General features: G+C 50.0%; 10 protein-coding genes across 10 annotated transcripts; 6 read left to right on the top strand and 4 right to left on the bottom strand.

Annotated features, from left to right (window-relative positions):
* Nucleotides 1–270: 270 nt before the first annotated feature.
* On the bottom strand, nt 271–2,823 carry COCCADRAFT_9409 (glycoside hydrolase family 16 protein; the record flags this gene model as incomplete). The annotated part of the gene is made up of 4 exons (XM_007719335.1): nt 271–1,331; nt 1,810–2,495; nt 2,549–2,604; nt 2,653–2,823. 4 exons carry the CDS (start codon nt 2,821–2,823, stop codon nt 271–273), a joined length of 1,974 nt encoding a protein of 657 aa, XP_007717525.1.
* Nucleotides 2,824–3,862: 1,039 nt separating this feature from the next.
* Nucleotides 3,863–4,282, bottom strand: COCCADRAFT_9408 (uncharacterized protein; the record flags this gene model as incomplete). The annotated part of the gene is made up of 1 exon (XM_007719334.1): nt 3,863–4,282. The coding sequence occupies one exon, from the start codon at nt 4,280–4,282 to the stop codon at nt 3,863–3,865; it is 420 nt and encodes a 139-aa protein (XP_007717524.1).
* Nucleotides 4,283–6,602: 2,320 nt separating this feature from the next.
* COCCADRAFT_41263 (uncharacterized protein) lies at nt 6,603–10,537 on the top strand (the record flags this gene model as incomplete). The annotated part of the gene is made up of 11 exons (XM_007719333.1): nt 6,603–6,672; nt 6,726–6,867; nt 6,919–7,197; nt 7,250–7,366; nt 7,420–7,744; nt 7,794–8,155; nt 8,214–8,362; nt 9,155–9,490; nt 9,547–9,731; nt 9,785–10,035; nt 10,084–10,537. The coding sequence occupies 11 exons, from the start codon at nt 6,603–6,605 to the stop codon at nt 10,535–10,537; spliced, it is 2,670 nt and encodes an 889-aa protein (XP_007717523.1).
* Nucleotides 10,538–11,002: 465 nt separating this feature from the next.
* On the top strand, nt 11,003–11,624 carry COCCADRAFT_44093 (uncharacterized protein; the record flags this gene model as incomplete). The annotated part of the gene is made up of 2 exons (XM_007719332.1): nt 11,003–11,162; nt 11,230–11,624. Coding segments are annotated over 2 exons (555 nt in total), but the record flags the coding sequence as incomplete, so codon positions are not given.
* A 319-nt stretch (nt 11,625–11,943) lies between these two features.
* On the bottom strand, nt 11,944–13,725 carry COCCADRAFT_109843 (uncharacterized protein; the record flags this gene model as incomplete). Its single annotated transcript, XM_007719331.1, has 2 exons — nt 11,944–13,611; nt 13,672–13,725. 2 exons carry the CDS (start codon nt 13,723–13,725, stop codon nt 11,944–11,946), a joined length of 1,722 nt encoding a protein of 573 aa, XP_007717521.1.
* Nucleotides 13,726–14,898: 1,173 nt separating this feature from the next.
* COCCADRAFT_30509 (uncharacterized protein) lies at nt 14,899–16,285 on the top strand (the record flags this gene model as incomplete). The annotated part of the gene is made up of 3 exons (XM_007719330.1): nt 14,899–15,911; nt 15,957–16,080; nt 16,220–16,285. The coding sequence occupies 3 exons, from the start codon at nt 14,899–14,901 to the stop codon at nt 16,283–16,285; spliced, it is 1,203 nt and encodes a 400-aa protein (XP_007717520.1).
* A 1,246-nt stretch (nt 16,286–17,531) lies between these two features.
* On the top strand, nt 17,532–17,693 carry COCCADRAFT_109833 (uncharacterized protein; the record flags this gene model as incomplete). Its single annotated transcript, XM_007719329.1, has 1 exon — nt 17,532–17,693. A coding segment is annotated over one exon (162 nt), but the record flags the coding sequence as incomplete, so codon positions are not given.
* A 1,634-nt stretch (nt 17,694–19,327) lies between these two features.
* COCCADRAFT_109857 (uncharacterized protein) lies at nt 19,328–21,511 on the bottom strand (the record flags this gene model as incomplete). Its single annotated transcript, XM_007719328.1, has 6 exons — nt 19,328–20,080; nt 20,134–20,694; nt 20,752–20,974; nt 21,039–21,194; nt 21,242–21,331; nt 21,393–21,511. 6 exons carry the CDS (start codon nt 21,509–21,511, stop codon nt 19,328–19,330), a joined length of 1,902 nt encoding a protein of 633 aa, XP_007717518.1.
* A 747-nt stretch (nt 21,512–22,258) lies between these two features.
* COCCADRAFT_109842 (uncharacterized protein) lies at nt 22,259–23,647 on the top strand (the record flags this gene model as incomplete). Its single annotated transcript, XM_007719327.1, has 2 exons — nt 22,259–23,174; nt 23,310–23,647. 2 exons carry the CDS (start codon nt 22,259–22,261, stop codon nt 23,645–23,647), a joined length of 1,254 nt encoding a protein of 417 aa, XP_007717517.1.
* A 1,293-nt stretch (nt 23,648–24,940) lies between these two features.
* Nucleotides 24,941–25,396, top strand: COCCADRAFT_109852 (uncharacterized protein; the record flags this gene model as incomplete). The annotated part of the gene is made up of 1 exon (XM_007719326.1): nt 24,941–25,396. The coding sequence occupies one exon, from the start codon at nt 24,941–24,943 to the stop codon at nt 25,394–25,396; it is 456 nt and encodes a 151-aa protein (XP_007717516.1).
* Nucleotides 25,397–25,728: the final 332 nt, after the last annotated feature.

Raw genomic sequence — 25,728 nt, 5'->3', positions numbered from 1 at the left:
AGAGTCTGCTTTTCCTCGCTTAAATAGAAAGTCTCGTAGGTAACAGTGACCTAGTTTAAGCTGGTAGAAGGCGCTAGAGACTTCCCTGCTCGTAGACTACACCACAATAACAACGGAGACAAACGCGTAATTTGAAAAACATACAAGCATCATTTTACCCGACAGGTACGATAAGCCAAACGTTTTTTATCCATCGGAGATTACAATAATTCTTGGAAAAACAAGAAGAATACAAGAGAATAAAAGAAAAACCCCAATACATGTCCATAACTACGATTTCTGAAACCAGCGTAATCCCTCAACCTCCCAGTACGCCTCGCGAAAGGCATCTGGATTCTCCCTGACATACTCCTCACAAGTCTCCACACCCGTCTTCGCCGCACACTCCTCATCCCACACTTTCCCCGCCCACTCACCACAAAACGCCGTGTTAAACACAATCTTCATATCGACAAAGCGCTCGCTGAAATCGCATCCGGAGCCGCTGAACCGCGCCATGGGCGGACCCCAGGTCGACGGATCCGGCGAGGTAGCAGCCGTGTCGTTCGACTGCGAGAAGTACTCCGTATACCCAGGTGAATCGCGAGGAAAAAACCAGACCGAGATACTCGATTCGGTCCACTCCATAGCATACACCCCACCCTTCGCATCGTTGAACCCCGTGCCGTAAGACGGAGCCCGCGCCTCACCCATATCCTCCCGCACAATCCCCACCTGCACCCTCTCTCCGCTATCCGGCGCACGAATCGAGCATCCGGCATTCTTCCCTTGGTCGGGGGCATCAACATCGCAATTCCGCGTCACCATTGTCCCCGCGAACTCGCCCGCGCCAGCTCGATCCTCAACCACGCACCCCACTGACGTATGCAACGTCACCGCATTCCCCCGTGCTTCATTTACTCCTTCGATAATATCAATTTCCCCGCCTTCGGGCCACGTCTTGGACGCAGATAGCATCCAAAACGCGGGCCAGACCCCGCATTGCGACGCGGGCATGTGTCGGATGCCGGCAACTAGTACTCCGCGATTCCAGCTTTTGTTGCTCTCGAGGCGCAAGGAGGCGCGGCCTGAGGCATCTTTGGTGATGTGGTCTACGCCGAGGTAGATGGAGTTGTTTGGGGAGAGGTAGCCGAGGAGGGAGGCGGAAGCAGCGGAGGAGAGGTTTTGGTATTGGACGAAGCCGTTGGTGGGGTCCGGGGAGGAGAAGAGGGAGAAGGAGGGGAAGAAGTTTTTGGAGCTTAGGTCGTCGGTGAGGGTGTATATAGTGGTGTTGGTGGTATTGGCGGTGGGCGTGGGGTGTGCGGTGGTTAGGAGGGGGAGGGAGAGGACGGCTAGGGCCGCTGTAAAGAGCTTTGAAGAAGATATGGCGTGTTTTTGATGTTGCAGTTATTGAAATGTTTCTATGCTGTTGCTGAGTCCTCTTTTGGCTCCAGTATTACTGTTCAAATGAGTAGGAGAAATGAATAAACATTTGTACGGGTTGATTTTGGAGACGAAAGGACATTGTGATGCGAGGATGTAGGAGTTTTACTGGTTCTCATTAACGGTTCACAATAGCTGTGTGTCTTTTTATTGTCTTATTCATGTTTTGTAGCAGTGAATGTGGCACAGTGATTTCTGTTTTCGACACACCTTAGTAGGCGCTTTGAAAAACATCACTCTGATTGAGATCGTCAAAGCGTTTGATTATATTGATATGTACCGCCGTTATACCAACTAGTTCTACTTGCGCATTAGCTAGCTATTTCTCAGTCACCCAAGAAGCACTCACCAAATACCCAATACACACTGCCGCACTCTCTCAATCACTCTTCTTGCTCTTCGGCACGATCTTGAGCGAAAAATCCACATGCGGTACTCCCTGATGTATACTGCTCGTGCTCACAATATCAATGTCTCCACAAACATACTTCTCGACATTGTGCTCTGTCAAGCCTCCGCTAACCTCGACAAGGAACTGCTTCCTATCGCCAACGCCACGCCCCCACTTATCTTTCAAGTCCTTAGCAGCTACTTGGACGCCCTCGGGAGTAAAGTTGTCCAACATGACGATATCAGCGCCCGCGGCAATCGCCTCGTCTGCTTCTTCAAAAGACTGGCATTCGACTTCGACCTTGATTGCGAAACCACCTGCAGCCTTGGCAGCCTTCACAGCGTTGGTAATGCTTCCCGCAGCGACGATGTGGTTGTCCTTTAGCATCGTCATGGCGCTGAGATCAACGCGGTGCGCGTCTACACCACCAACCAACATTCCATACTTCTCCACGAGACGGAACCCAGGCGTGGTTTTGCGGGTACCAGCAAGGATGTTGGGGTATCCCGCGCCACGTAAAAGAGTCAGCAGGCGATGACTCTTGGTAGCGATACCGGAGCAGCGGGCAAGCGTGTTGAGAGCTACGCGCTCGCCGAGGAGCAGGTGGCGGACGGGGCCGCGGACCGTGGCGCAGTGAGTAATGGGCTGGAAGGACGTGCCTTCTTTGACATGCCATTCTACACTGACAACATGTCAACCCCCAGTACCGAGTATTATGGATAGTGGAGGACTCACGTGCAGCCTAGTTGACGGAACACTTCATCGAAAAATGGCACGCCGGCTACTATGCCCTACTATCTTGTCAGCAAGATGGATATTTAGAGGATTGAATCACTTACCTCGCTCTTGCCCAGTAGCTTCGCCTCCGACACCTCCTCCCCAACCACGAACCCGCCATAATCGAAGCTCGGCGTGTCCTCCTCGAGCCATTCCGACACAAGCCTCTTGTACGTTTGCGGTAGCAGGTGCGCTACCGCGCCATGTGCTGGAGCGCCCTCAGATACCTGCATATTTTCGAGTTTGACGTGGTATGTTTGGAGGCAGCGGGGGCTCTTTTGCCTTGCTGGGGGTTGAAGGTGGGCATCCGAGATGAAGGTTGTCGGAACATCCGTCGGAACCAATGTTGCTTATCGATAACGTAGTAACTGCCGCCACTAAGCGGCCGCGCATCGGACTCGTTTTTGATGGCATGTCACGTGAGGACTGGCAGGTGATGGGTGATTATGAAAAGAGCGTATTCTTTTTTAGGTTGATATTGTGTGTTGGATATGTTACCAGAGGTGTAGCGAGTTTGAATCATTGCCTTTCGTTTCACGTCTAATTCATCTCATCGCATATTATACCATCCAATACCAGCCGTCCTTATGACTTCGTATCGACCTCAAGCTTCGTGAGTACTTTGCCGTCGTCTTGAAATTTTTGGCATCTATTCAAGCTTTGTGGGCTGGATAAAAGGTCATGGTAATTTATGCTTTGTAGATATCATAGTATGCAATAAGGGATAGAGTCGGCTCAGAGTACTACTGAAGACGCACATTGTAATCACATTGGCATCTGCCTCTCCTCTCATCCATGTGGATTCTAGTCTCCTATATATAAATCAGTGAAGACGGAGAACATTGACATATTATCAATCAGTATCACTGCACAGCCCGGAATAAGTTCACATGCAACTCATGAGTAGCTGCTACATGACGTAACAGTATGCACAAAACGAGATCTAGTGATTCAATTCGCGATTCTCTACTATTACGAACAATTTGCTAAGCTTACCGTAAGACTGGGGGCAACAATATTGTAAAGGCTGACCGCAACAGGTGCATTCCTGAGTTTGGCGACGCTTGCTGGGTTGCTTCGGACCGTGAATAGCTGCGCCAAGTCGCCGGTAGTTGTGTCAGTCATTCTAGACCAAAGAGAGAGACTTGCCATTGTTCTAGACGATCATGGATCATAGCGCTTTCGACTTCGTATGCAAGGCATTGGCACGCTGCTCTTGCACAGCCCCCGTCTTGGAATTTTCGCCGAGTTAAACATTTATCCATACCATTTCTAGAGTTCTGACATGTCCGACCAGGGGTTTGTGCAGTTCTCTGTTGGATTGACATTTCTCAGTCTAAGCGCCGGCACATCATTGCTGTTGTCAGACAGCATTTCTTCGTCACTTTGGTGTGCACCTTCATCTGTACCTTCGTCGTCACTTCCGTCGTCATCCTCGTCGTCACCATTGTAGTCAGAATCAGTAGCGTCGCCGGAGCTTACTGATATACTCGAAAAATCACTTTCAAAGTACATATCAGGGCTTGCGCCCTCGCTGTCGCTGCCGCTCTTTGGGCTCATGCAGCGGTTGCAGTTTTCTGGTGTCGTAGTGGTGTCTGGCATGTTAGTGGGGCATTCGTCTCCGTCATGCTTGTGAGATACGATAAGTCTAAGGTGACCGCAATTGTAGTAAATGATGTGTGTTACCGACATTGTGAGGGGTAGCTTTGTCTGTCCGCTTGTTGTAGTTGATGGTGGTTGGCTGTATGATATAGCCCATTGGTCATCCAGGGAATCTTTTATAGGCTTTCAATCAGTTTCAGTGTGCATTCATAGCTAAAGCAAATTTTTTTATTAGGCCCATAAGGTTGGAGTTGTTCATTTTGCGTACGTGTTGTGAGTAGTAATTGTGCAAACTCACTCAGACACTGCTCTCTCACTGTGAAGACTTGCTGAGACTCGCTTCTTACCCGGATTATCTCGCAGATCCGAAGAATCATTCTCAATAGCTCTCCAATAGTAGCTCAACGGCCATCGTGACCGATCTGGGAGCCAAATACGAGTGCAAATGTCCAAGTGCAAGGAAGAAGCTTGATGCAGAGTGCCAAGGTAATGCTCCGAGAAATCTATGGAGATGGCCAAGAGTAAGAAGCAGCGGAGGGCGACAAGACCACAAATGTAGATGTTTCCCGTCGGCAACCCGGATGGTGATGGACGAAAGGAGGAGGTACAGGCGCTGTATGGGTGGATACTGATAGCCAGGACTGATGCAGCGGTTGTAGGAACTCTTCTGGGTTGCCGGAAAACGTACCACATGAAGAAACAGGGTGAGGGGCGAGCAGAGCATGTGGGTGTCGCAATCGAAGCCAGGTAGTGAGGGTCACGTGACGGAACAGCCGCAACCGAGGGTATTGCAAAGGCACCAATAATGATCAAAGCGTAGTCTGGGGTCAAGGAGGTGCCGAAACCAAAGCCGCAAGTCGGCCATCCGAGCCAGCAGAGGCCGCCAATCTAGCAGGTGCGTTTATGTGGAGTCCCATGACGGTCATTGCGTAATTGTAACAAGTATCATGGCCTTGGGCGTTTCGCGCTAGATGTGTTGTGAGGTTGTTGGACGCCCCTTTGTAGACGGCGTTACTAGGCGTAGCCTAGAATTTGTGGCTTTTGCTGCGGAGTCTCCGGAGGCCCGTATACATGTGTACACCGTATGATTTTGCAATCTCCGTGCTGCTAGGGGATTCTTGGGTTTAAACTCCAGAGTGTCGGAGTATTGTCTTTGCCAAGAAGGTTGAGTGTCGGGAGATTTTACTTTGGTGATTACGGGCGTACTCTACGGTAGCTAGAGTGGTATGATGCATGCGATCAGCATAAGACTTTCCCAAGAGGGCAGTGACGGCTTGGCAACTGCTGTTTCAGGTGTCTAAGGAATTCGGGCTCGTTCACTTTACTTTGACGCATTTGAGACGATGAGGCTCTAGGAGAAGCAGTTGACGATCCGGCACTCGGCCCCATTGAGCTAGTAAAGTCGGCTGTATCCGAAAATCTGACTGCACTGACATGAGATGGCAATCTGGGGAATATTTGGGTAGGCAGGCTTACTTACATGCATTCGTGCGGCAAGATAAGCGCAAAAGTAGGGCCGACTCATATCAAAACGTTCGTATGCTTATGGGTCTTTTTAAACAACATACATATATGAGCTTGCATAATCAGGGACATGCAAGTTGAACAAATGCGTACATAGATACGTACCTACTGATATTGTCGACGGGCTTGGAAATGAAGGGCTCGCTTAGGACATGGCCGAAAGAGCCTGTGGGTAAATGCAAAACTTAGCAGGCACACATGGACTTGCTTAGTAGCAACGGCGCATTTCCTCAACACACGCCCAAGAAAGTCGACTTGGTCACAAGGATACACCATGGTCTTACAGCCAGCAACACGTGCGGCAATGGTAGCTGTTGGTCAAAGGCTTGGGTACCTCAACTGCCGGGTTCGCCACCAACTAGCACAAGGTATTGACGACAAAATGTCGTCCCGCTCTGCCAAGCACAGCGCCATTCCTCCCCGCCATCGGCTCAAATTGCACGAGTCAACCCCTGTCGGCCAAGAGTCGCCCCGCAAGTTGTCAGCCAAAGGGAGGTTGGTTTGCAACAATGCGGGCCGGTATAGGGTTGTTGTATCGACTCGGTTGAATCCTCCCCCGCTGGAGGCGCATCCGGCCCCGTTGCCGCCAGCTTAAAGGGGACAAGAGGATTCAAGCTAAGTATGTTCTGCCTGCCCTCCCTCTGCGAGCAGAAACCAAAGCAACTGCCGGCACCCTTTTCCTGTTCCCGTGCGACGCCTCATAGCGCCTCTTGGACCAAGACGCCCGTCGGCCACAGGATCCGTCGTACGACCTTATATGGGCATTGCTCTTCCCCAGATTCTTTTCCCCAGACTCTTGGATACTGTGGGGCGACAGCAAGTCGACTGAGAATTTTTTATTCCTCTGACTGGACCACTGGCTGCCATATTTGCCTCCTCCCACAAGATGGTGCAACCAATCAGTGCTATGGATGAACGCTCCCCTGCTGAGATTGAAAAGGGGCAAGACATTCTTTGTATGGCTACTCGTTTCTGAAGCGATGAGGAGATGCTAATGAATTTCATTCAGACGACGAGGCCAATGGAAGCGACAGGTCCACCGAAGGCGAATTTTCCTGGACCCCTGAGGAAGAAGCCAAGGTCCGACACAAACTCGATCGCGTCATTGTACCACTCACGACGTTTCTGTACTTGCTGTGTTTCCTCGACAGGTATGGAGTTTGCACTCTACTGTGAGGAGTTGGCTACTAATTTTCAACCAGAATCAACATTGGAAATGCGCGTATCCAGGGTCTGGGCAATGACCTGAACCTCAACACGGGTGTGCGGTTCAACTGGGTCACATCCATCTTCTACATTGTCTACATGTTTGTCGAAGTACCCAGCAACCTCCTTCTCAAGAAACTCGGCCCCAAGTGGTACCTGCCTCTCCTCGTGTGCGGATTCGGCTTCGTCTCGCTCTGCACTGCCTTTGTGAACAGCTTTGCCGGCTTGCTCGTGGCCAGAGGATTCCTGGGTATATTTGAAGGTGGTGTCATGCCGTAAGTATTACCCGATGCGCATTCTCAAAGTTTATTTGCTGAGTCATCACAGCGGTCTTGCATTCTTCATTACTTGCTTTTACAAGCGCAATGAACTTCTCTTCCGTGTCGGCATCTACGTGTCAGCAGCCTCCATGGCTGGAGCCTTTGGTGGTCTCCTTGCTACTGGGTATGTATTCATTTTGCGATGAAATTTCAAAACGGGAACTGACGTGTGATAAGTCTTGCCCGTATTCCTCCATGGGGCGCATCAGGCATGATCATCCATACCTGGCGAAACATTTTCTTCTTCGAGGGACTTTTCACCGTGCTCGTTGGTCTTGCCGCTCCTTTCGTTATGCCCAGTAGCCCCGACGAGTGCTGGTTCTTGAACGAGCGCGAACGAATGATTGCTTCGAGGCGACTTATCCAGCGGGGTGGAGGCGACGAGAACGAGAAGACGCAGCCACACCACATCAAGAGGGCTGTGATGAACATCACCAACTACTTCTGCGCCTTGGGCTTCTTTTTCATCAACATTACCGTCCAGGGTATCTCTCTGTTCATGGTAAGTTTGTGTGTTTCTAAGTGTGAATGACTTGCTAACATTGCACTAGCCCACTATCCTTGCCGATCTTGGCTGGACTGCGACAAAGGCACAGCTGTACTCTGTACCTCCTTACGTATGTGCATGCGTAATTGCTATTGGTATCGCCTTTATATCAGACAAGACGAACCGTCGTGGAATCTACCTGGCCGTTTTCACGCTTCCTGCTATTGCTGGCTTCTGCATCATGCGCTGGGCAACTGACCCCTCGACTCGATATGGCGGCATCTTCCTCATCACGATTGGCGCTTTCCCTGGAGGTCCTGGATTCCTTGCATGGGCGGCAAACAACGCCGCTGGACCTGCCGTCAGATCCGTCTCTACCGCTTACGTTGTTACTCTTGGTACCGCTGGTGGTATCGTGGCAACTTGGTATGTTAAATCACCTTGCTGCGTGCCTGATCGACTCGAACTAACGCAAAAACTACAGGACATATACTCGCTCAGATGCGCCCCGCTACCCAACTGGCCACACCATCAATCTCGCTGGTCAAATCTGTGTGTGCCTGCTTGCTGTCTTCGGCATCGTCTACTGCAAGTGGGAGAACAGGCAGCGTGACATGGGCAAGAGGGATCACCGTCTGCAGGGCAAGACGGATGCAGAGATTAAGGACCTGGGATATCGGCATCCGGAATTCCGATACATGCATTAAGCGTGTGTTCGGATGTACCGACTATGGAAAAATGACTTCAACGCGCTGTCTATTTTTTTTTCTTCGCTTTAGTCAATGTTAGCGTAATGGCATGAATAGGCGTCAGACAGGGAAATTTCAACCTTTTCCCTTGCATTCATGTGTAGATTACGTGACATGATGCCTGTGGTAATTATTCATGAAAAGTATTTGGGTAATGGTACATTGTTGAAGTCATGTTCTCTGGCCAGGCTCCATCTATTGCATACTTACATACATACATGGAAACTCGACAAGTCACGTGGGGGTTGTCGGTGCGTCATTGGCTCGTGCGGAAAATGGCGGCATCGCGCCGTGCATGGCGGGGCATGGCGGGGCAGCGAAGAGGAAAAGTGAAGAGGCCCAAGAAAGCCATTGAGTCTGCGGGTATAACATATGGCAGCGCGTCGATTGGAAGAGTGCAGCAAGCAATGCTGCTGGACCACACTGGGCGCGCCCGTAACAATCCCTGGGTCAGCAAATGCCCGGCCAGCTTGCCTGCAATGAATCCACGGCACGCAGCAAATATTTTTGTTGGCCAAACTATGTGACTAACTAACCCGCAACCCGGCCAAGTCGGCTTCTCCATAAGCAGATTGAAAACCCACCAGCCGCCCCGTCGCCTCCTCGCCTGTCTTTTGTTCTCCGTTTCTCACGATGACCGTCACCGTCGTCCTCGGCGCCCAATGGGGCGACGAAGGCAAGGGCAAGCTCGCCGACATCCTCGCCCACGAGTCGCAAATCTGCTGCCGCGCCCAGGGTGGTAACAACGCCGGCCACACCATTGTCGCCAACGGCATCACCTACGACTTCCACATTCTGCCCAGCGGCCTCGTCAACCCCGGCTGTATCAACGTCATTGGCAGTGGCTGCGTCGTCCACGTCCCCAGTTTCTTCAAGGAACTCGAGGCGCTCGAGAAGCACGGCCTCAACACCGATGGCCGCATCTTCATCTCGGACCGCGCCCATGTCGTGTTCGACGTGCACCAGATGGTCGACGGCCTCGAGGAGGTGGAGCTGGGTGGCGGCATGATTGGTGAGCATCCGGCGACCATGTTTGCGCTTTTGCACAGTGCTGATGGCGTGACATAGGCACAACAAAGAAGGGCATCGGCCCAACTTACAGCACAAAGATGACCAGGAGCGGTCTGCGTATGTGCGATTTGTTCGACGAGGCTATTTTCGAGGAGAAGCTCCGGAGGCTGGCCAATGGCTTCCAGAGACGCTTTGGCGATCTGCTCAAGTACAACGTCGAGGAGGAGATTGCCAGGTACAAGGTGGGTAGTCGCGTCGCTGATGTACATGACGAATGACTGACGCTGTATCAAAGGGCCTTCGCGAAAAACTTGCTCCGTATGTCGTCGACCAGATCCCTCTACTGGCTTCGGCAAAGGCCAAGAATGCGAAAATTCTTGTGGAAGGTGCCAACGCGCTGATGCTGGACATTGACTACGGCACATATCCCTTTGTCACGTCGTCAAACACTGGTCTTGGAGGTGTCATCACAGGTCTTAATCTCGGATGGCGGTCCCTGACCGAAGTCATCGGCGTGGTCAAGGCCTACACCACCCGTGTCGGATCGTAAGTTGAATACCCTGGCAAAAATTGAGCAGCGTCTGACTTGAGAAGTGGTCCCTTCCCCACCGAACAGCTCAACGAAGTTGGCGAGAAACTCCAGCAAGTCGGCCACGAAGTCGGTGTCACAACCGGCCGCAAGCGCCGCTGCGGTTGGCTCGATCTTGTCGTCGTCAAGCACTCGCACGCCTGTAACGACTACACCGCCATCAACCTGACCAAACTCGATGTCCTCGATGACTTTGCTGAAATCAAGGTAGCAACATCATACTCGTACAAGGGTCAGACACTCGATGGCTTCCCGGCCAACCCCGAGATGCTTGCCGAAGTCGAGGTACACTACGAGACGCTGCCTGGCTGGCAGAAGCCGACAACGGGCGTCACCAACTGGTATGACTTGCCCAGCCAGGCGAGGAGTTATATCGAGTACATTCAGAACTTTGTGGGTGTCAAGGTAAAATGGATCGGTGTTGGACCTGGGCGCGAACACATGATTACCAGGGCGTAGGTTGGAGTGATATTGGTGATGCGGAAAATAAAATAAAATAAAGACACTCTTGGCAAAGGAAACATGGTGACAAAAAAAGCTTCTTAGAAATAGAGCTAGACCGAAATGCAGTCATTCACCCGTTGGATGTCGAGAGAATAGTTCACATGACGATTGGAGCTAATAGCAGCAATATAGCAGCACCCATGTTGCTCTATAAAGATTGCGGCTGGGAGAGCGATAATTACTTCCGAAGCGGCGTAAGGCCTGGTTCGGTACTGGTTCGCGCTGCAAGTGACAAGCGATCATCACACTTCGACGACGTCATGTACCAGGAACACCCGGCAGATCCAATCAAGCCGCGGGAACCATCTGCAACTCTAAATGTTACATAAAACGGCGGGTGTCCTTTTCTCGACGACGCGTCCTGTTTGCGCGACTTCTTTCTCTCTTTAAGCAGAATTAGAAGTAGAAAGACAAGCAACCATGAAGACTGCGTTTTTGAGTGCAGCAGCACTCCTGCTCTCCACTGCAACCGCAGATGTAGCCCCGGCCTTTCCTCTCCCCGGCGGTCCAACCAACCTAACCATAACCTACAACAACAACGACACGGTTTCTCCTCAGGGAGAGCTCCTCCCACGTCCCGGTAACCATCTCCGCCGTCCCAAAAGTATTTAAAAAAAAATCTTCCGAAAACTAACACAAAGGAAAAGTAACCGCCCAGGCGCCCTCCCTCTCGGCCCCCCAACTCTCCTCAGTCTCAAATTCGGGCCTCTACCTCCTCTTGATGATCGACATCGACGTGCCCCGAAACAACACTCGCATCCCCTTGATCCACTGGCTCGCACCCAACATCTCCCTCTCATCCTCCTCCCTCATCATCCCCTCCCCGAATCCCGTGCCATACCTCCAACCCTCGCCCCCTGTAGGCGACATACCGCACGCCTACAACTTCATCCTCTTCGAGCAGCCAACCGGGTTCCAGGTGCCAGCGCGGTATGCGGGGCTAGCGAGTAACCGTGTGGGATTTGATGTGCGGGCTTTTGTGGGCGAGGCGCGGTTGGGCGGTGTGATTGCGTCTGGGTGGTTGAGGGTGCAGAATTTGACGGGGGTTGCGGTGCCAACGGCGTCTGGGGCGGGGGCTAGGCCGAGCCAGACGGGGTATACGGGGCCCGAAAGTAATGAGGGGGGGAAGGTGGTGTTGGGGTGGATGGGGGTTTTGGGGGTTGTTGCTGCGGGGGTTGCGGGGGTGTTGTAAAATAGATAGGATGAAGGAGTATATATAAGGAATGTGGATGTTGAAGAGTGATGGGATGTGATTAATTAATCTACTTACATTACAAGGGAAGAAAAAAAAGGGAAAGAGAAAAGAGAAATCATCTACATCGTTACCCACATTTCTATCAGCGACAAGAAAAAGGAAAAATCTACGCAGCATTCGTCTTAGCGGCAGCAGCAGCAACAGCTTTAAGCGCAGCGGGCGCATCATCCCACGGCATGACCAACTCGACAAACCTCATCTTATCCGTCTCTCCACTCGAAAACTCCTCGTCTGCAAACAACTTCTCGACCTCGTCGCGCGTCTCAACGCGATACGTCAGTACGCTGCCCTCGGCCGCACCAAACACGTTTGGAATATCCTTGTACTTCCACTCCTGAACATCATTATACGCGTCTTCCCAGCCGTGAATCAGACGCTCAATCGTATACCCCTTGTTGCAAATGACAAAGATGATGGGAGCAAGCTTGTTGCGGATCATGGTCGAGACTTCCTGAGCGGTAAGCTGGAAGGAGCCGTCACCCGTGAAGAGGATGGTGCGCTTGATGTTTGATTCGCGGGCTGCGAGGACGGCGCCCTGGCAGGAACCTGTGGCGTAGCCGATGGAGCCCCAGAGGACCTGGGATATGGCTTTTACGCCTGCGGGGAAACGCGTTTCCCAGATGCCGAAGTTGGAGGTGCCGGTTTCGGTGATGAGGATGTCGTTGGGCTTGAGCCATTGGCCGAGTTTGGGCCAGAACCAGGCGTGCTTGATTTTGTCGTCCGAGGACGAGGTTTCGGCGTGGGGTACGTCGTTGTTGGGCTTGGGGCCGGATTCGATGTTAAGTTGGCCGAGTTTGGCGGCGACCTTGGACAAGACGCCGTTCATGCGTACGTTGGGGTACTCGGAGTAGCGCACTTTGCAGCCGTAGCTATGCAGGTCGATGGTTGTGAGTTGCGACATGCGGATTGTGAAGCCGGCAGTGTTGAAGTCGGATTTGATGGCGCCAATGCTGAGGACGAGGTCGGATGACTCGACGCGTTCGCGGACACCGGCGTTGGATCCGTCTCCGGCATATACACCACCGTAGTTTGGAAGCGTCTCATCTACTGCGCCCTTACCCATTGGCGCGACAAAAGTTGGGATTCCAGACTTCTTGACCAGCTCGTGTGTCTCCTTGAGGGCACGATGGCGAATGGCACATGCATCGACCAGAATAACGGGGTTCTTTGCGGCATGAAGAGACTTGAGGACTACATCAACTACGTAGTCTTCGGCTTCCTGGTCGTTGGGCGGGTATTCCAAGTCAAGAGGTGTGTTGAGCCTGTCACCGTCGACTTTCTTCGTCACCATGTCGCTAGGCAGCGAGATGTAGACTGGTCTTGATTTGAGATAGCATTCGCGGATGGCATCGTCGATCAGCATGGCCGCCTCGTGCTGGTGGTTGAGCATGGAAACAGCACATGAGATTTCCTTTGACATGCGCGAGAAGACGGTAAAGTCGCCGTTTCCGAGCGTGTGGTGGAGGAGAGCGCCATTCTTTTGCGAGACGGTCGATGGGTAGCCAACAATGTGTACAATTGGCACATACTCGGAGTAAGCACCAGCAATGGCGTTGACGGCTGAGAGCTCTCCAACACCGAATGTCGTCACGAGAGCAGAGATGCCTTTTACTCGGGCATAGCCGTCGGCGGCGTAGCCAGCGTTCAGCTCATTGCAGTTGCCGACCCATTTCAAGCCGAGCTTTGGGATGTAGTCGAGAGCGACAAGGTTGTAGTCGCCAGGCACGCCGTGGATTGATTCGACGCCAACTTGCTGCAGGCGTCGGAAGAGGTACTAAGCAGTATCGCCGAATCAGCTACTAGCGTCAATGTCATACGACGATGTCGCACTCACCTCGGCCACATCAATGGGATTTTTGATTTCCTGGGAGCGCAGATCCTGAGCCATGATTGCCAAGATGTCAATTGGGACGAAGCTTTGGCTAGAGAAGTATTGGGTTTTGGTTGGAGATGCTTGTGGTGAGTTTGTTGTTGGGTGCGGCGCCCTTTAAAGGTTTGCAAACAGTTGTCGCTGCAGCCATGAGGTCATGTCCGCTCCTTGCCGGCCACGGTTTGTTGGGCCTATGGTACGAATGCGTTGGGTGGGTATGTGAATAGCGCACCACTGTAGTAACGCGACGTGCAGACTACGCGCTGTTTGTCAGCTCAGATGGCGTGAGCCGATGCTTTTGTGCGTTGGAGTCGCATGGCTAGATGCGTGCTGTTGCAGTCGCTTGCGACAGAATACTGGTCCGCGTAGCCACAACCGGCAAGCATTTCTGCACATCGCCTGACTGGACGAAACAAACGCCGACGTTGCGAAAAAAGCATGGCGATATTATCTCGCGACATGTCTACTTCATCACGGTACAGCTTAGCATGTGTTGAGATTACTATAAATAGTTACATCCCTAAGCTGCTCGACACCCCAGCTGCTCTATAACAACAATATGTGATTGGCTTACCACAATACTGCACATTTTTACCAACAAATCCAGACCCCAACCCTAATTGCAAACACACGAATAGTCTTTCGATTTGCACTGGAAAACATCCGCACTTCGTGTATAGCATATGTCCTTCTTGTTGGTTCCTTGGCAGCATTTTCCAGCGTGGTTATGTGGCCTATTCCTAAGCCACCAATGGCAAACATCAAGGCGGCTGCAATCGAAGCACCGGCAATGTAGATTGGCCTGCGACCATATGTGTCAATCCTAGCAAAAGCCACCATTGAACCAATCATCACGGCGACTTTAAAAAAGACCGTCCAGGAGAACAGGTCAAACGTCCCCAAGCTTCTGACGAAAATTGTTCCATATTGTGTAACAAAGGCACCACCCGTAAACTGGCTAAAAACAGGCACTGCAAGTGCAATGTGGAGTCTTCACTGTTGGTTGTAAATTGTTAACATCCGGTTATATCTCAGAGCTGCAGTGACATTTGCTTATCCCTTGAGCAGGTCAGACCACGATCCAGTGGTGACACGATCGAGCTCAATCGAAGCTACCAATTGTGCGGTTTCAGCATCGGCATCGTATCCTTTTACTGAGCCGTAGATATTCAGGAGACTCTTGGTCGCTTCATGATTGCGATTTTGACGAACGAGCCAGCGAGGGCTCTCGGGGATAAAGTAAGACAAAACCAAGCAGAGGCCGGGAAGGACCCACATGGCACCAACCGGCATCTGCTATGCGCGATTACCATGAAGTTTGGATGTCCTAAGAGTGATGAAGGAGCAATAGGCCTTGTATTTATGTACAAGGTGTTTGTTGGCGATGAGGCCAAGTGGACGAAACAAATGCACGACCAGTATGGCGAGACGGTTCGACTGGGTCCCGATCGACTGACCTGCACTACTCCACAAGGTTGGAAGGATATCTCAGGCCACAGGATTGGAGGCCGACAAGAGAACGGCAAAGACCCAAAATCAGTTCTACCTGAACATAACGGCAAGTATAGTTTAGCCACAGTTTTCGATGTCAAAGAAAACCCGAGACAGAGGAAAGTATTTACCCATGCTTTCAGCGACAAAGCACTTAGGCTACGAGAACCTCTTATCCGCCAATTTGTTGACAAGCTAATCGGAAATATCACTAAAGCAATTTCTAATGACCCAGAAGTCCGCTTCGACGCCGTCAAGCTCTATAATTACACGAATTTCGACATTATAGGCGAAATTACATTCGGAGAGCCACTTGGGCTGCTAGACACGTCGGAATATACACCCTGGATCTATGCCATCTTTTCCAATCTGAAGAGACTTGCATTCCTTCGTTTCAACTTAGAGTTTCCAGCATTTGGAGCAGTAATAAGAGCCCCGACACCACGAAAAGTCATGGAAGATGCGCGAGATCACTTTGGAGATTCCGCAACTCGAGTCGACAAGCGTCTTGCCAAGGGTACTAAGGGCGACAAACCTGACTTTTGGGAGCTTACTCTCTCGAAGAGGAAAGACTACCTAACCCAAGGTCAAATGTATGCCAATTCTTCTACATTTATGATAGCTGGGACAGAGACTACCGCAACTCTCATTAGCAGATTAACTTCCTTGCTTTTGAAACATCCTGATCAGATGGAGAAGGTAAAAGAAGAAGTGTGAGCTTTGGCTAAAGAGGATTTAAGACTTGAAGTCTTGCCTAGACTACCGTACCTGAGTGCTTGTTTCGAAGAGGCTCTGCGTGTATATCCGCCAGTGCCTACCACCTTATTCCGCGTCACACCCGCAAGCGGTGCTGATATCGATGGCAATTGGGTTGCCCCAAACGTATGTACCGAATGTCTTATCTAATACGGGTGGCTGCAAGATCAGCACAAGCAAGATTTGTGAAAACAAATTGGAAGATCATGGAGCAAACCAGATGATGCTCAAAATCTAAGAACCATTCTGACATGTACACATACAGACGCGCATTGTGATCTCAATTTATAGCGCAAATTACTCTGAGCGCAACTTCAAAAACGCAAAATAATTCGTCCCAGAACGGTGGTTGCCAAATACGGGGTACGACGATGACCGCAAGGATGCCATGCAGGTATTCTCTGTCGGCCCTCGAAACTGCATTGGAAAAAAGTACGTCATCCGTATATCCCTTTTTTTCATGTTGCATGACTATTTTGGAATGTCATGGGGGAAAGTCATTAATAAAACCGTCTTTCTGGCCTTTCCTGCCACGAAATGCGCATAACATTCGCCACCGCCCTTTGGAACTTCGACTTTAAGCTGTGCCCACAATCGGAAAACTTGATCGACCAAAAGGTGTTTACGCTATGGGAAAACCCCGAACTCTGAATGAAGCTCCGACCGGTTCAAAGAAAGACCAAAGAGGATTCAGAATGCTAATCTGGGTTGGATCTTGGCCCTCGTAGAAAGGATAAGGATGCTAGCGTGCGAAAATCAGATTGCATGAATTCGCCTTTAGGGGTGACATATGCAGGCACTGGTCCGATCAATGGCCAACAGCCTTGTTTGCTGTATGATGAATAATTGACAGCTTTCCGTACCTCGATAATGGGCAGATTTCACTCATACCTCTTATGGCTGTTTTGTGTCTAGACCGTGAATTTGGATAACAACTTACCAATACATAGTCACAATGAGTATGCTCCAAAGCAGCGGTTTTTGTACGGCTGAGACATGGCGGAATATGGGATCGTACCGAGAGTCACCAGAGTGAAGACACCGATTACACTCGACGCCAGCTGTTGAATCAGTCACCCTTCCATGGCCGACGTACCGTTTCGACAGCCCCATCGCCAGCACGCCTCAATACGCGCGCTTGCAAAAGAGTTGGGCCAGTATCAGGGCCCCCTCGTGGAGACAATCTCACGCTGCCATGCCCTTCACATGATGCGCACGCACCACACCATGACTGCAAAGGCCTCCATCACCCAGGCCTGGCGCACGTTCAGGAACCAGAGTCAGTGCCTGAGGATATCTGAAACAAAAGTTTTCCCATGATGACAACGGGGCTTGTTCAACGTGCCGAGAGTGAATGTGGTTGAAGTGGTTGTTGCTCACACTAGTCAGTCTTATACACGCCTCTATTCATATGGATCTTCCAACTGTGCCTGCGTACAAACACTTGTAATAAAAGACCCCTACTCATGATTTGTATCACTTATCTTATTGCTGAACTTTCAATGGTGCTGGCTCGTTCAAACTAAGTGCGCAATGGCAACGGAGGCTGCAAGATTTACGGACGTGTGTACTAAGGCAGCCACCCAATCCGCCGTCCCAATCACATTCACCTAACCAGGCTGTTAGAGATTAGCGACATCGGAGATGGGGGCCAAGAAAATGTCACCACTATGACTCGGGAGGAATTCCACCAGCCCTGCCTATCAGGATACTATCCCGCCCCCGGAAAAAAAAGCTGAGTGTGCGTAAAGTCCTTGGGATTTGCCAAACAAGCCTCATGCTGATGTCGCGCAGAAAATAACGACATTTACTAACCAAACAATGTACTTGTGTTAGCATTCGGACTGTAAAAGCCAGGGGCGCAAGGTAGCTACTACAGCTTCAACACAATCCAACAAAGTAAGCGTATCACGTGCGACTATTATGCGAGGCTGGTGAGAGCGAAGCTGAAGATCCTTGAGCGGAGACAAGCACGGTTGTGGGGAACAGGGACCGCGCTAAGCTAGATCGCAAGTGTGGCTGCCTTCAGCTGAACCCAATGGTGACCAGAGAATGCGTCTAGAAGTATACCCCGCTGCTAGTTACTACTGTGCTTCCGCCACTTTAATCAATCTCCGGGGCTGTTCTGTCGTTTAGTCTAGATCAGGGGTAAACATGAGTTGATTGTTATTGAGATACGAGATATTCAATCCAAAGACAGCAAGTGCATGGGGCCGAATGCATGTGTAGTCACAGACATGCCAACTCCAGCACGGACATGCATTTCTATTTGGAGGTACCTCCATGAAATTGTTCGCATTGCTCGGATTCGATACACGCGAAAGGTTTCCAAGTGAACATAAAAGGAGACTGTTTTCCCTTGTTTTTGTGGCATCAACTCGGGCAGCTTCCAAACTTAACCGCAGCATCACAAGCATTTTACAAGTACGCTTCCTAAACCAAACATCCCTTCAATTTTCAGATTTTATATCTAACCTATTGTATCAGCTTTCACTCGCCGTCACAATGCATCCCAAGTTCATTCTCAGTCTTCTCGCAACAATCACTGCCACTGCATCGGCACTTCCGACTTCCGATGCCGTAGAAGCCAAATCCCTCGAGGCTAGAGCAATTGCTAGGTGGAACGCAAGTGGTGGATGTCTCACCAACTGGAGTGGCCGATGCAATGCTGCATGCAAGGCTGAGGCGGCAGGACATAAGTGCAAGGGCAGCATTGGTTCGTCCATTGATGGGGCTGGTTGTGGCATATTCAAGAGTAACTGCAAATGCTCCTGCCAGCTCTAGGGAGTTCGTAAACGCTTAGGGAACTGGATGTACCTATTCAATACTCTGAGCTAGACTCTAACAATATCAAATCATCACAAACCTCCAACCAATGCTACCTCCATCCAATCTCTGATACTATCAACTACCCAACTAAGCTTCAAGTATAATCAAAGAGCTACTCTAGAAAGAGCAAAGCTGTATGGGGTATGAAAAACAAATTCGATTCGAGTTGACATTTCTTATAGCACAAGGAATTGGAGTGCTGTGATTTTGCTTGATGCTACAAATTAACTAGCATACTATACACGCCTTCCCAACTGCAGGCCTCTAAAATTTATTTGGCTGGTGTCGTTATATCAGATCCTATGCTTTTCGTACAAATGGTCCTTGATGTGACAGAGCTCTACTGTAGACTAACAATGCATAAGAGAGAGAGTCAACAGATGTTTCCCTATCTATATACTTATACGAAGCTAGATCTAGGATTTTAAAAACATCATATAAATCATGCTAAATGATACAACCCATCATTATCCTATATATGTAACCCTCCGGATGCACTCATTCAAACCCAAAGATACTTCGAATCAACTTCAGTATACGTCTCCTAACAATCCTCCAAGATAGTCTCGTAAGCTTTACGAGAGATTGTGAAAGTCGGCCCATTTGGCATAGCACCTGGTACGCGTGGAAATACAGAAGCATCAACTACACGAAGATTGTCAACACCGTGTACTCGGAATTTGGAGTCGACGCAAGATGTACGGTCCCCGGCTGGGCCCATGCGGCAACTGCTTGAAGCGTGGTGACTGAATGCTTCATCCATGAGGGCTTGATGCATCTCAACTTCTGGGTTCGGCGAAACAACCGTGTAAGGCAATCCAATATCGTCGTGGGCACGCAATAGAAGATTGACACCCTCAGCTAGAGCTTGCAAATCCGTGTCGGCATTCTCGGCAAAGAAGTTAAAGTTGATCTTTGGGGCTTGTCGCGGATCCTTGGACTGAAGGCGCACGGTGCCGGAAGGGTTGGCCGTCTGCATCTTTACTAATGAGCTTCCCCACATATCGGGGATTGGTTGCCTTTGAGAAAAGCCGGGGTAGAAGCCAGAATCACCCCAGCCAGCAGCGCTGAGGAAGAAGAGATCTGCGTCATCGTCCCAGCTAAGGCTGCTTCGCCAAGTCAGGAAGAAAGTCCCGCCTGACAACGAGTAAACACCAGTTCCATTTGTGCTCCATTCAACAAAGCATGGATCTGATTCGTTGAAGGTCCTGGTGCAAGAGACGTTCGCAGCCTCTTGCCATGGAACCTCAGCTCTTACGTGCACAGGGGTTTCATAATTGTCTTGCATGAAGTTGCCCTGTAGGATCGTAAGCCAAATTATCAACAACGTGATGTGCATGCGAGACTTACCACTGCCGGTAAGTCGACAATGACCGGTATTCCGTGCTCCTCTAATTCCTCGCGCGGCCCAATTCCGCTAAGTTTCAGGATCTGAGGAGTGTTGAAAGTGCCTCCTGATACAATAACCTCCTTCTTTGCGCGAACGGTCCGAACATCATTCGCTTGCTGCGATGGATTGTACCTGCGGTCCGCTGAGTACAATCCTTCTCCAACCATATACTCCACACCGGAAGCTTTTGGTTTACCATCACAGTCGTCGAAAAGAACTCTTGATGCCAGAGAATGGAGACTAATCGTCAAGGGGTATCCGGCTTCGACCACACTGTTGAGATGTTTCCCAATGCTACTCCTGCTGCCACTAGTAGGGTCGATGGCTAGCGGTAGCAAAAACGTCAGGTTGCTTGCGTAACGGTCTGCATCGATTCTGTTGATGTCACGGACAAGCAATTCGGCCAAGTGCTGAACATTTTCCGGTTCGATACCTTCAGTCTCGCGAATTATGGACGACACAAAGCGAGCCACGTTGTCTGATGTTATTCCAGTTGTGACCAATGGGTTCATCATACTGGACTAAATGTTTCGCTACGCGTCAGCGGCAATTACCAGTGTGGGCGACACGGGACTTACCACAACAGGACCATCGAATCCATGTCCAGGAGTACCGTGTGGTACATATGTACAATTCTCAAGCTCGATTAGATGCTTGCGCATGTACTCATGTCCCCAAGTCTTGTCTCCAGTGAGGTTGGCGATGTAATCCCACTCGTTATCGGGTGCCCATGCGAAGTTCATCGCATTGACTTGCGAGCTACCGCCAAGCGTAGCACCTCGAGGGTAGAGGATACCCAAACTACAATTTCACGACGCATCAGCCACACATTGAGGAAATTCATGGGAAAAAAGGGTATACATACGGAGTTGAATCTGCGGGAGGTTCGAGACCTGAGTAGTACGATCCATTGCTCCTTAGATACGCGTACTTTGGATCACGTCGGGCCTGAGTCTCGTTCGCAAAATGCTCGACGAAGAAGCTCCATGAGTGAGGAGGAGATTCAGCAGCAACTGAGTTCCTTTGACAGTTATTAGCATGGTGATGGAACCCGGAATGTAAACCTACAAGGATGGGATTTCCTCAACAAGTGCAGTTGTGTTGTCGCCCCCTGCTTCGATAAGGAATACAGAGTATCCGCTTGTCGCTAGATTAGCACTTTTTTGTTGGTTAGTACGAATGATGCAGTAAAACTTCCTGAACAAGCCTAGTGACCTACGCAAGGGATCCTCCGCCAGGCCCTGAACCGATTATCACATAATCGTACTCGACACTATCCGTGTTTACGGCAATTGCACAAGCTGCAAGAGCAGTGATAGAAGTCCACGTCAAAATCATTGTCGACGCGAAGCTAGAGATCGGAAATTTAACCCTCTAGCGGAAAGGAAAAGATAGAGGATGATAGGAAAGTGTGAATGAAGTGCTCAGAAATTGACTTGCTCTGATGACCTTCTTCCAATGCATCTCTTGACTTAAGTACTTTGATTCTTTCTTCTCCAGAGCCACCAGTCGGCAACACACAACAATCGTTCTTCGTGGCTGTACAGCCTCAAGTAGTAAGAATCATAGCCCCACGTAAGATCGGGTACTCCTTGGAGACAACAAAGTGGCATCTCGACGTCGTCAGCGTGCGGTGGTGAAAAGCTGAGTAGCAGTTCACATTCAAGCTGTATGTCATACCTATTGTGCACAGCTCCGCCTTGTTCTTCTTTGCAAGGCGCAATCCTATACATAGTCCATAAAAACACTACCAATGCAGATTATGCCACTGCCACTCTCACTTGAGATGCACAAGGCTAAGCGAGGCTTGGCAGCTTCCTGAAATGGACAGCAATGTGGGCGTTCCTTTGCTGCCAAGTTGACCCCTGCAGGGTAGAGAATCCATGCGCCTCATCTTACTTGCGCCACAGCTCATCCAACCGCGAGGCGATATCTTGCGCGTGTTGCATCGCCAAGCCATCCTAGGCATCCACATATGTATTAATTACCGGCAGGCGCATCGACCTTGGCCCTTGATTTTGAACTAAAAGAGCGCCCTGGGTCGGAACCGGATAGCAATTTGGACCACAGTACGAACACCTCGACATGACATCACAATATGTACAATTTGACTTTATTATTTCCGACCCTGTGTCGAACCCTAAGCCTGGGAAAAGCTTACAGATCAGGAGCCGATGTATGTTGGGCAGGAATAAGCACGAAGGCTCAAGGAGAACGCAGCGAGAGAAGAGAAAGATCGCGAATGAGATGATACCAAGTGTTCCGTCAAATAGAACACCCCGTCGCTCGACTCCTCTCCCTACAAAGCCTTTGATCAAGGATCTCGTGCCAATCCGCTTTGCTGGGCGCGAAATTGATCCAGAGGCCGAAATACTTCTTGCTGATGCATTCGCATTTAACTTTCTCGCCAATGACGTTACACCTCTGGAACGCTGTACCAATCTCGACTGCCTTGAATCGGCGTGTTTCTCCTGGCTTTTTACCGATACGACTTTTTTACATTCCATGCTGTGCGCGAGCTACGCCATCAAAGACTTCAAGTCTCCCCAGTCCAAGGACGGTCCGGGCGTTCAGACGACATTCCATCTCCAGGCAACCCTGTCGTTGTTACGCGTCAAAATGCAGAAGGCGTTCGCACACCAAGACGAATCCGTCCTGCGGGTCATTATAAACCTCACGCTATTGGCTATTGGGTTTGGAGATTGGGCCACAGCAGCCACACACCTTGAAGGCTTGCATGGAATCGTGCAGCTTAGGGGAGACGCGGCATTCCTCGAAGAGAGGCCAACCCTGCATTTCAAGCTCGATCGGATTGATCTTGCATGGTCTCTCGCCTCTGGCCGAAAACCTTACTTCATGCAGCCTGTAAAGTCATGGGACTGCCGCATACGATGCCCATACCCGACTCCGCCTCCAAATCTCTACCAACCATCGGCAGCCTGGGACTATCGGATTTTGAATGTCTTCAAAGATTTTCAAAACCTTACATTAATGATTAATCGTAACCGCCTCAAGTTTGTTATAAATAATCCCGAGGTCTGCCGACCCGATCTTACTTCCCTCCAAACACGTCTCATATGCCTTGCGGATGTTGTTACGCAGCCAATCGAGGAACTGGTCCGTCTGGCTATGTTAGCCATGTTGACTACCACATTCCAACTTCCAGGACGTAGGATACCGTATGCCTGGGTGGTCGAGCAGCTGAGAACAATGTGCATCACTGCGGGTAGTGAAATAAGACAAGACAAGAGTCTACTTCTCTGGGTTTTGTTCACCGCTTCCATTACAGTAGCTAGGACACACGACACCTGGATACGAGATGCATTGAAGACTGCTGTAGCTGGGCTTGAATGGAAAGACGTTCAAGCGCATGTCTCGAGAGTAATGTGGATTGGGCTTGTACATGATAAGCCAGGTCAGAAGGCATACGAACGACTTAGTCAGGCGAAGTCGAGTCCTTGGCCCACTAGCTAAGTATGTGCGTCCCGTGGCAGAGTTATGTATAGTAAGCATATATCCAACAAAAATGAAGTAGCAGCCTTGAATATTTATTGTGACCGCACACTGTTCATGTGAAAGGATGGTTGTGGACAGATGTGCTCTCATTAGTAGCTATTAACAGAGTCAGAGAGGTACAAGGGTCGTGAAGCGAACTTTGAATATCCTTAGCACCGAACTAACCGTTGTTAAAACTACCTATGTTAACTTAAGACCAACCCTGCGCGGGTACATAGTCAATTCACTATTAGCAGTGCGATGGACCGCCTAACTTGTGGGTTTACGCTCGCCGCTAGATTATCGTGCTAGAATAGTTAGACGGTTGGTTTGTCAAAGTCGTTTTTCCAAAATTTACTTGCAGCTATTGTGCCCGTAGAGTAAGCTTTAGTTGTACAAAGTACGGCTTTGTAAGTCGCGAATTTGCAAAAAGATACGTATGTAGTGTCAGCAGGAACAGGTAAGGCAACTTTGCCATCACGATGTGTGTAGCTGAGCTAACAATCACAACCGGAAATGAAACTGCCTTGCTGTCAGTTGCGCTCAGCGGGTGCGCCTTGAGGTGCGCAGTCTACAGATGCTGTGGTGGGGGGCCAAATTTCTGGGGCCAAAATCAGCTGAGTTCTGCGGCATGCTGATGGCAAATATCGATGGGTATTGAGGTGTAGTCCATCAGTTCATTATTGGGCGCGGGTGCATTGTCGCCCTTTCAGATGCGTTGAAGCCTAGGAGGACTACGGTCGGCCTGATGGTAGCCTAGTTTCTATGTCAGCTCAGTCGGCATCCAACATGGATGTTTCACCGTATGGGGCTGTGCAGTATCTACTCTTTCAACATGCGGTCTCGCTTGAACCCCTCTCTTATTGGCTAAGATACTTGCTATCTCTACATTACCTTCTAAGCCTTCTGTTAGCGTGCATATATTTTTTCGACTTTGTTTCTTTTTTTTGCCATCACCGCTTTTCTTTTTGTATTATCTGTCTTAACCTTAGCTGTGGCATAATGCACTGCGGTTACGAAGTAAGTAGATAACGAATGCTCAGCCTCAAATATCATGCATAAATGGAGGACATCCACCCAAGCCAGACCTAAGGCCCAAGTTCGTCTTACAATACAGTGACAAGATAACTTGTTGGTTACTGTTAGAAGAGATCTGAATCTTTTACCTTTACTATCAGCTCTACACATCTTCCGACTTATATAACGATCTCTTCATCCCAAGCACCAGAAATGCCTTTTAATTTCACGGAATATGATGAAGAGTGCTCCCAAATGTCAGTAGAGAGGCTGCGACTGGAATGGAACCACTACACACGCCTTATCACCGGCTCGGCGACTTCAACGACCATATCCGGACTTGCAGCACCTTTCACCGGGGGCATCAGTTTGGTCGGTGTTATGATTGGATCTACAGGTATCCACAATGCTCGAAAGAAACGTGCCATCATCGACTGCCATCTTGCTCGTTATGAGGAGCAGCACAAAACTCGTGTGCGAGACGTGGTAGGATCAATGGCCTTCAGCGGCGCTCTAGGAGTGGCAACGCTCGGTGTCGGATCGATGGGCGCTGATGTAGCGCTGACAGAAGGCATAATTCATGGAGTCTTGGATTCGACAGATGGGACGGAAGTAAAAGTTGCCACTCATATTGTTGCGGATGGAGTTGGTTTGGCTATCGAGCACAAACATCATGAGAAGTTGAAGGCGGAAGCAGAGAAGAAAGCCTAATTTTAGAGGACTGATAATTGAATGGCAAGCGCTGCTTATTTTGTATTAGAATGTTAGTGTTAGATCATCTTCGCTAAGTCCGGTTCCAAGATCTGTTCTCTGCGAAACTAAAACTAATCGCGCAAGGTCTACTTTAGACGAGACAGGGCTAAGCGTGGTACAACAGTTCGCACAATGTCCCCAAACCGTCAGCCAATTGTGCAAGCGAGTGTACATACGGGAACCTGAAGATGAATCTATACAGTCACCTATCAGAAGTTTGTTCGCGTAAGCACGGGCCCACCCCAACCACAATCGAGCTGCAGAGCTCCATCTTCTTCAACACCACGTAA

This window comes from Bipolaris zeicola, assembly GCF_000523435.1.
Source record: "Bipolaris zeicola 26-R-13 unplaced genomic scaffold scaffold_299, whole genome shotgun sequence".
In the NCBI taxonomy this organism is placed as follows: Eukaryota; Fungi; Ascomycota; class Dothideomycetes; order Pleosporales; family Pleosporaceae; genus Bipolaris; species Bipolaris zeicola.
The sequence above is the reverse complement of the archived record's forward strand: the minus strand, read 5'-3'. Positions and strand labels throughout refer to the sequence as shown.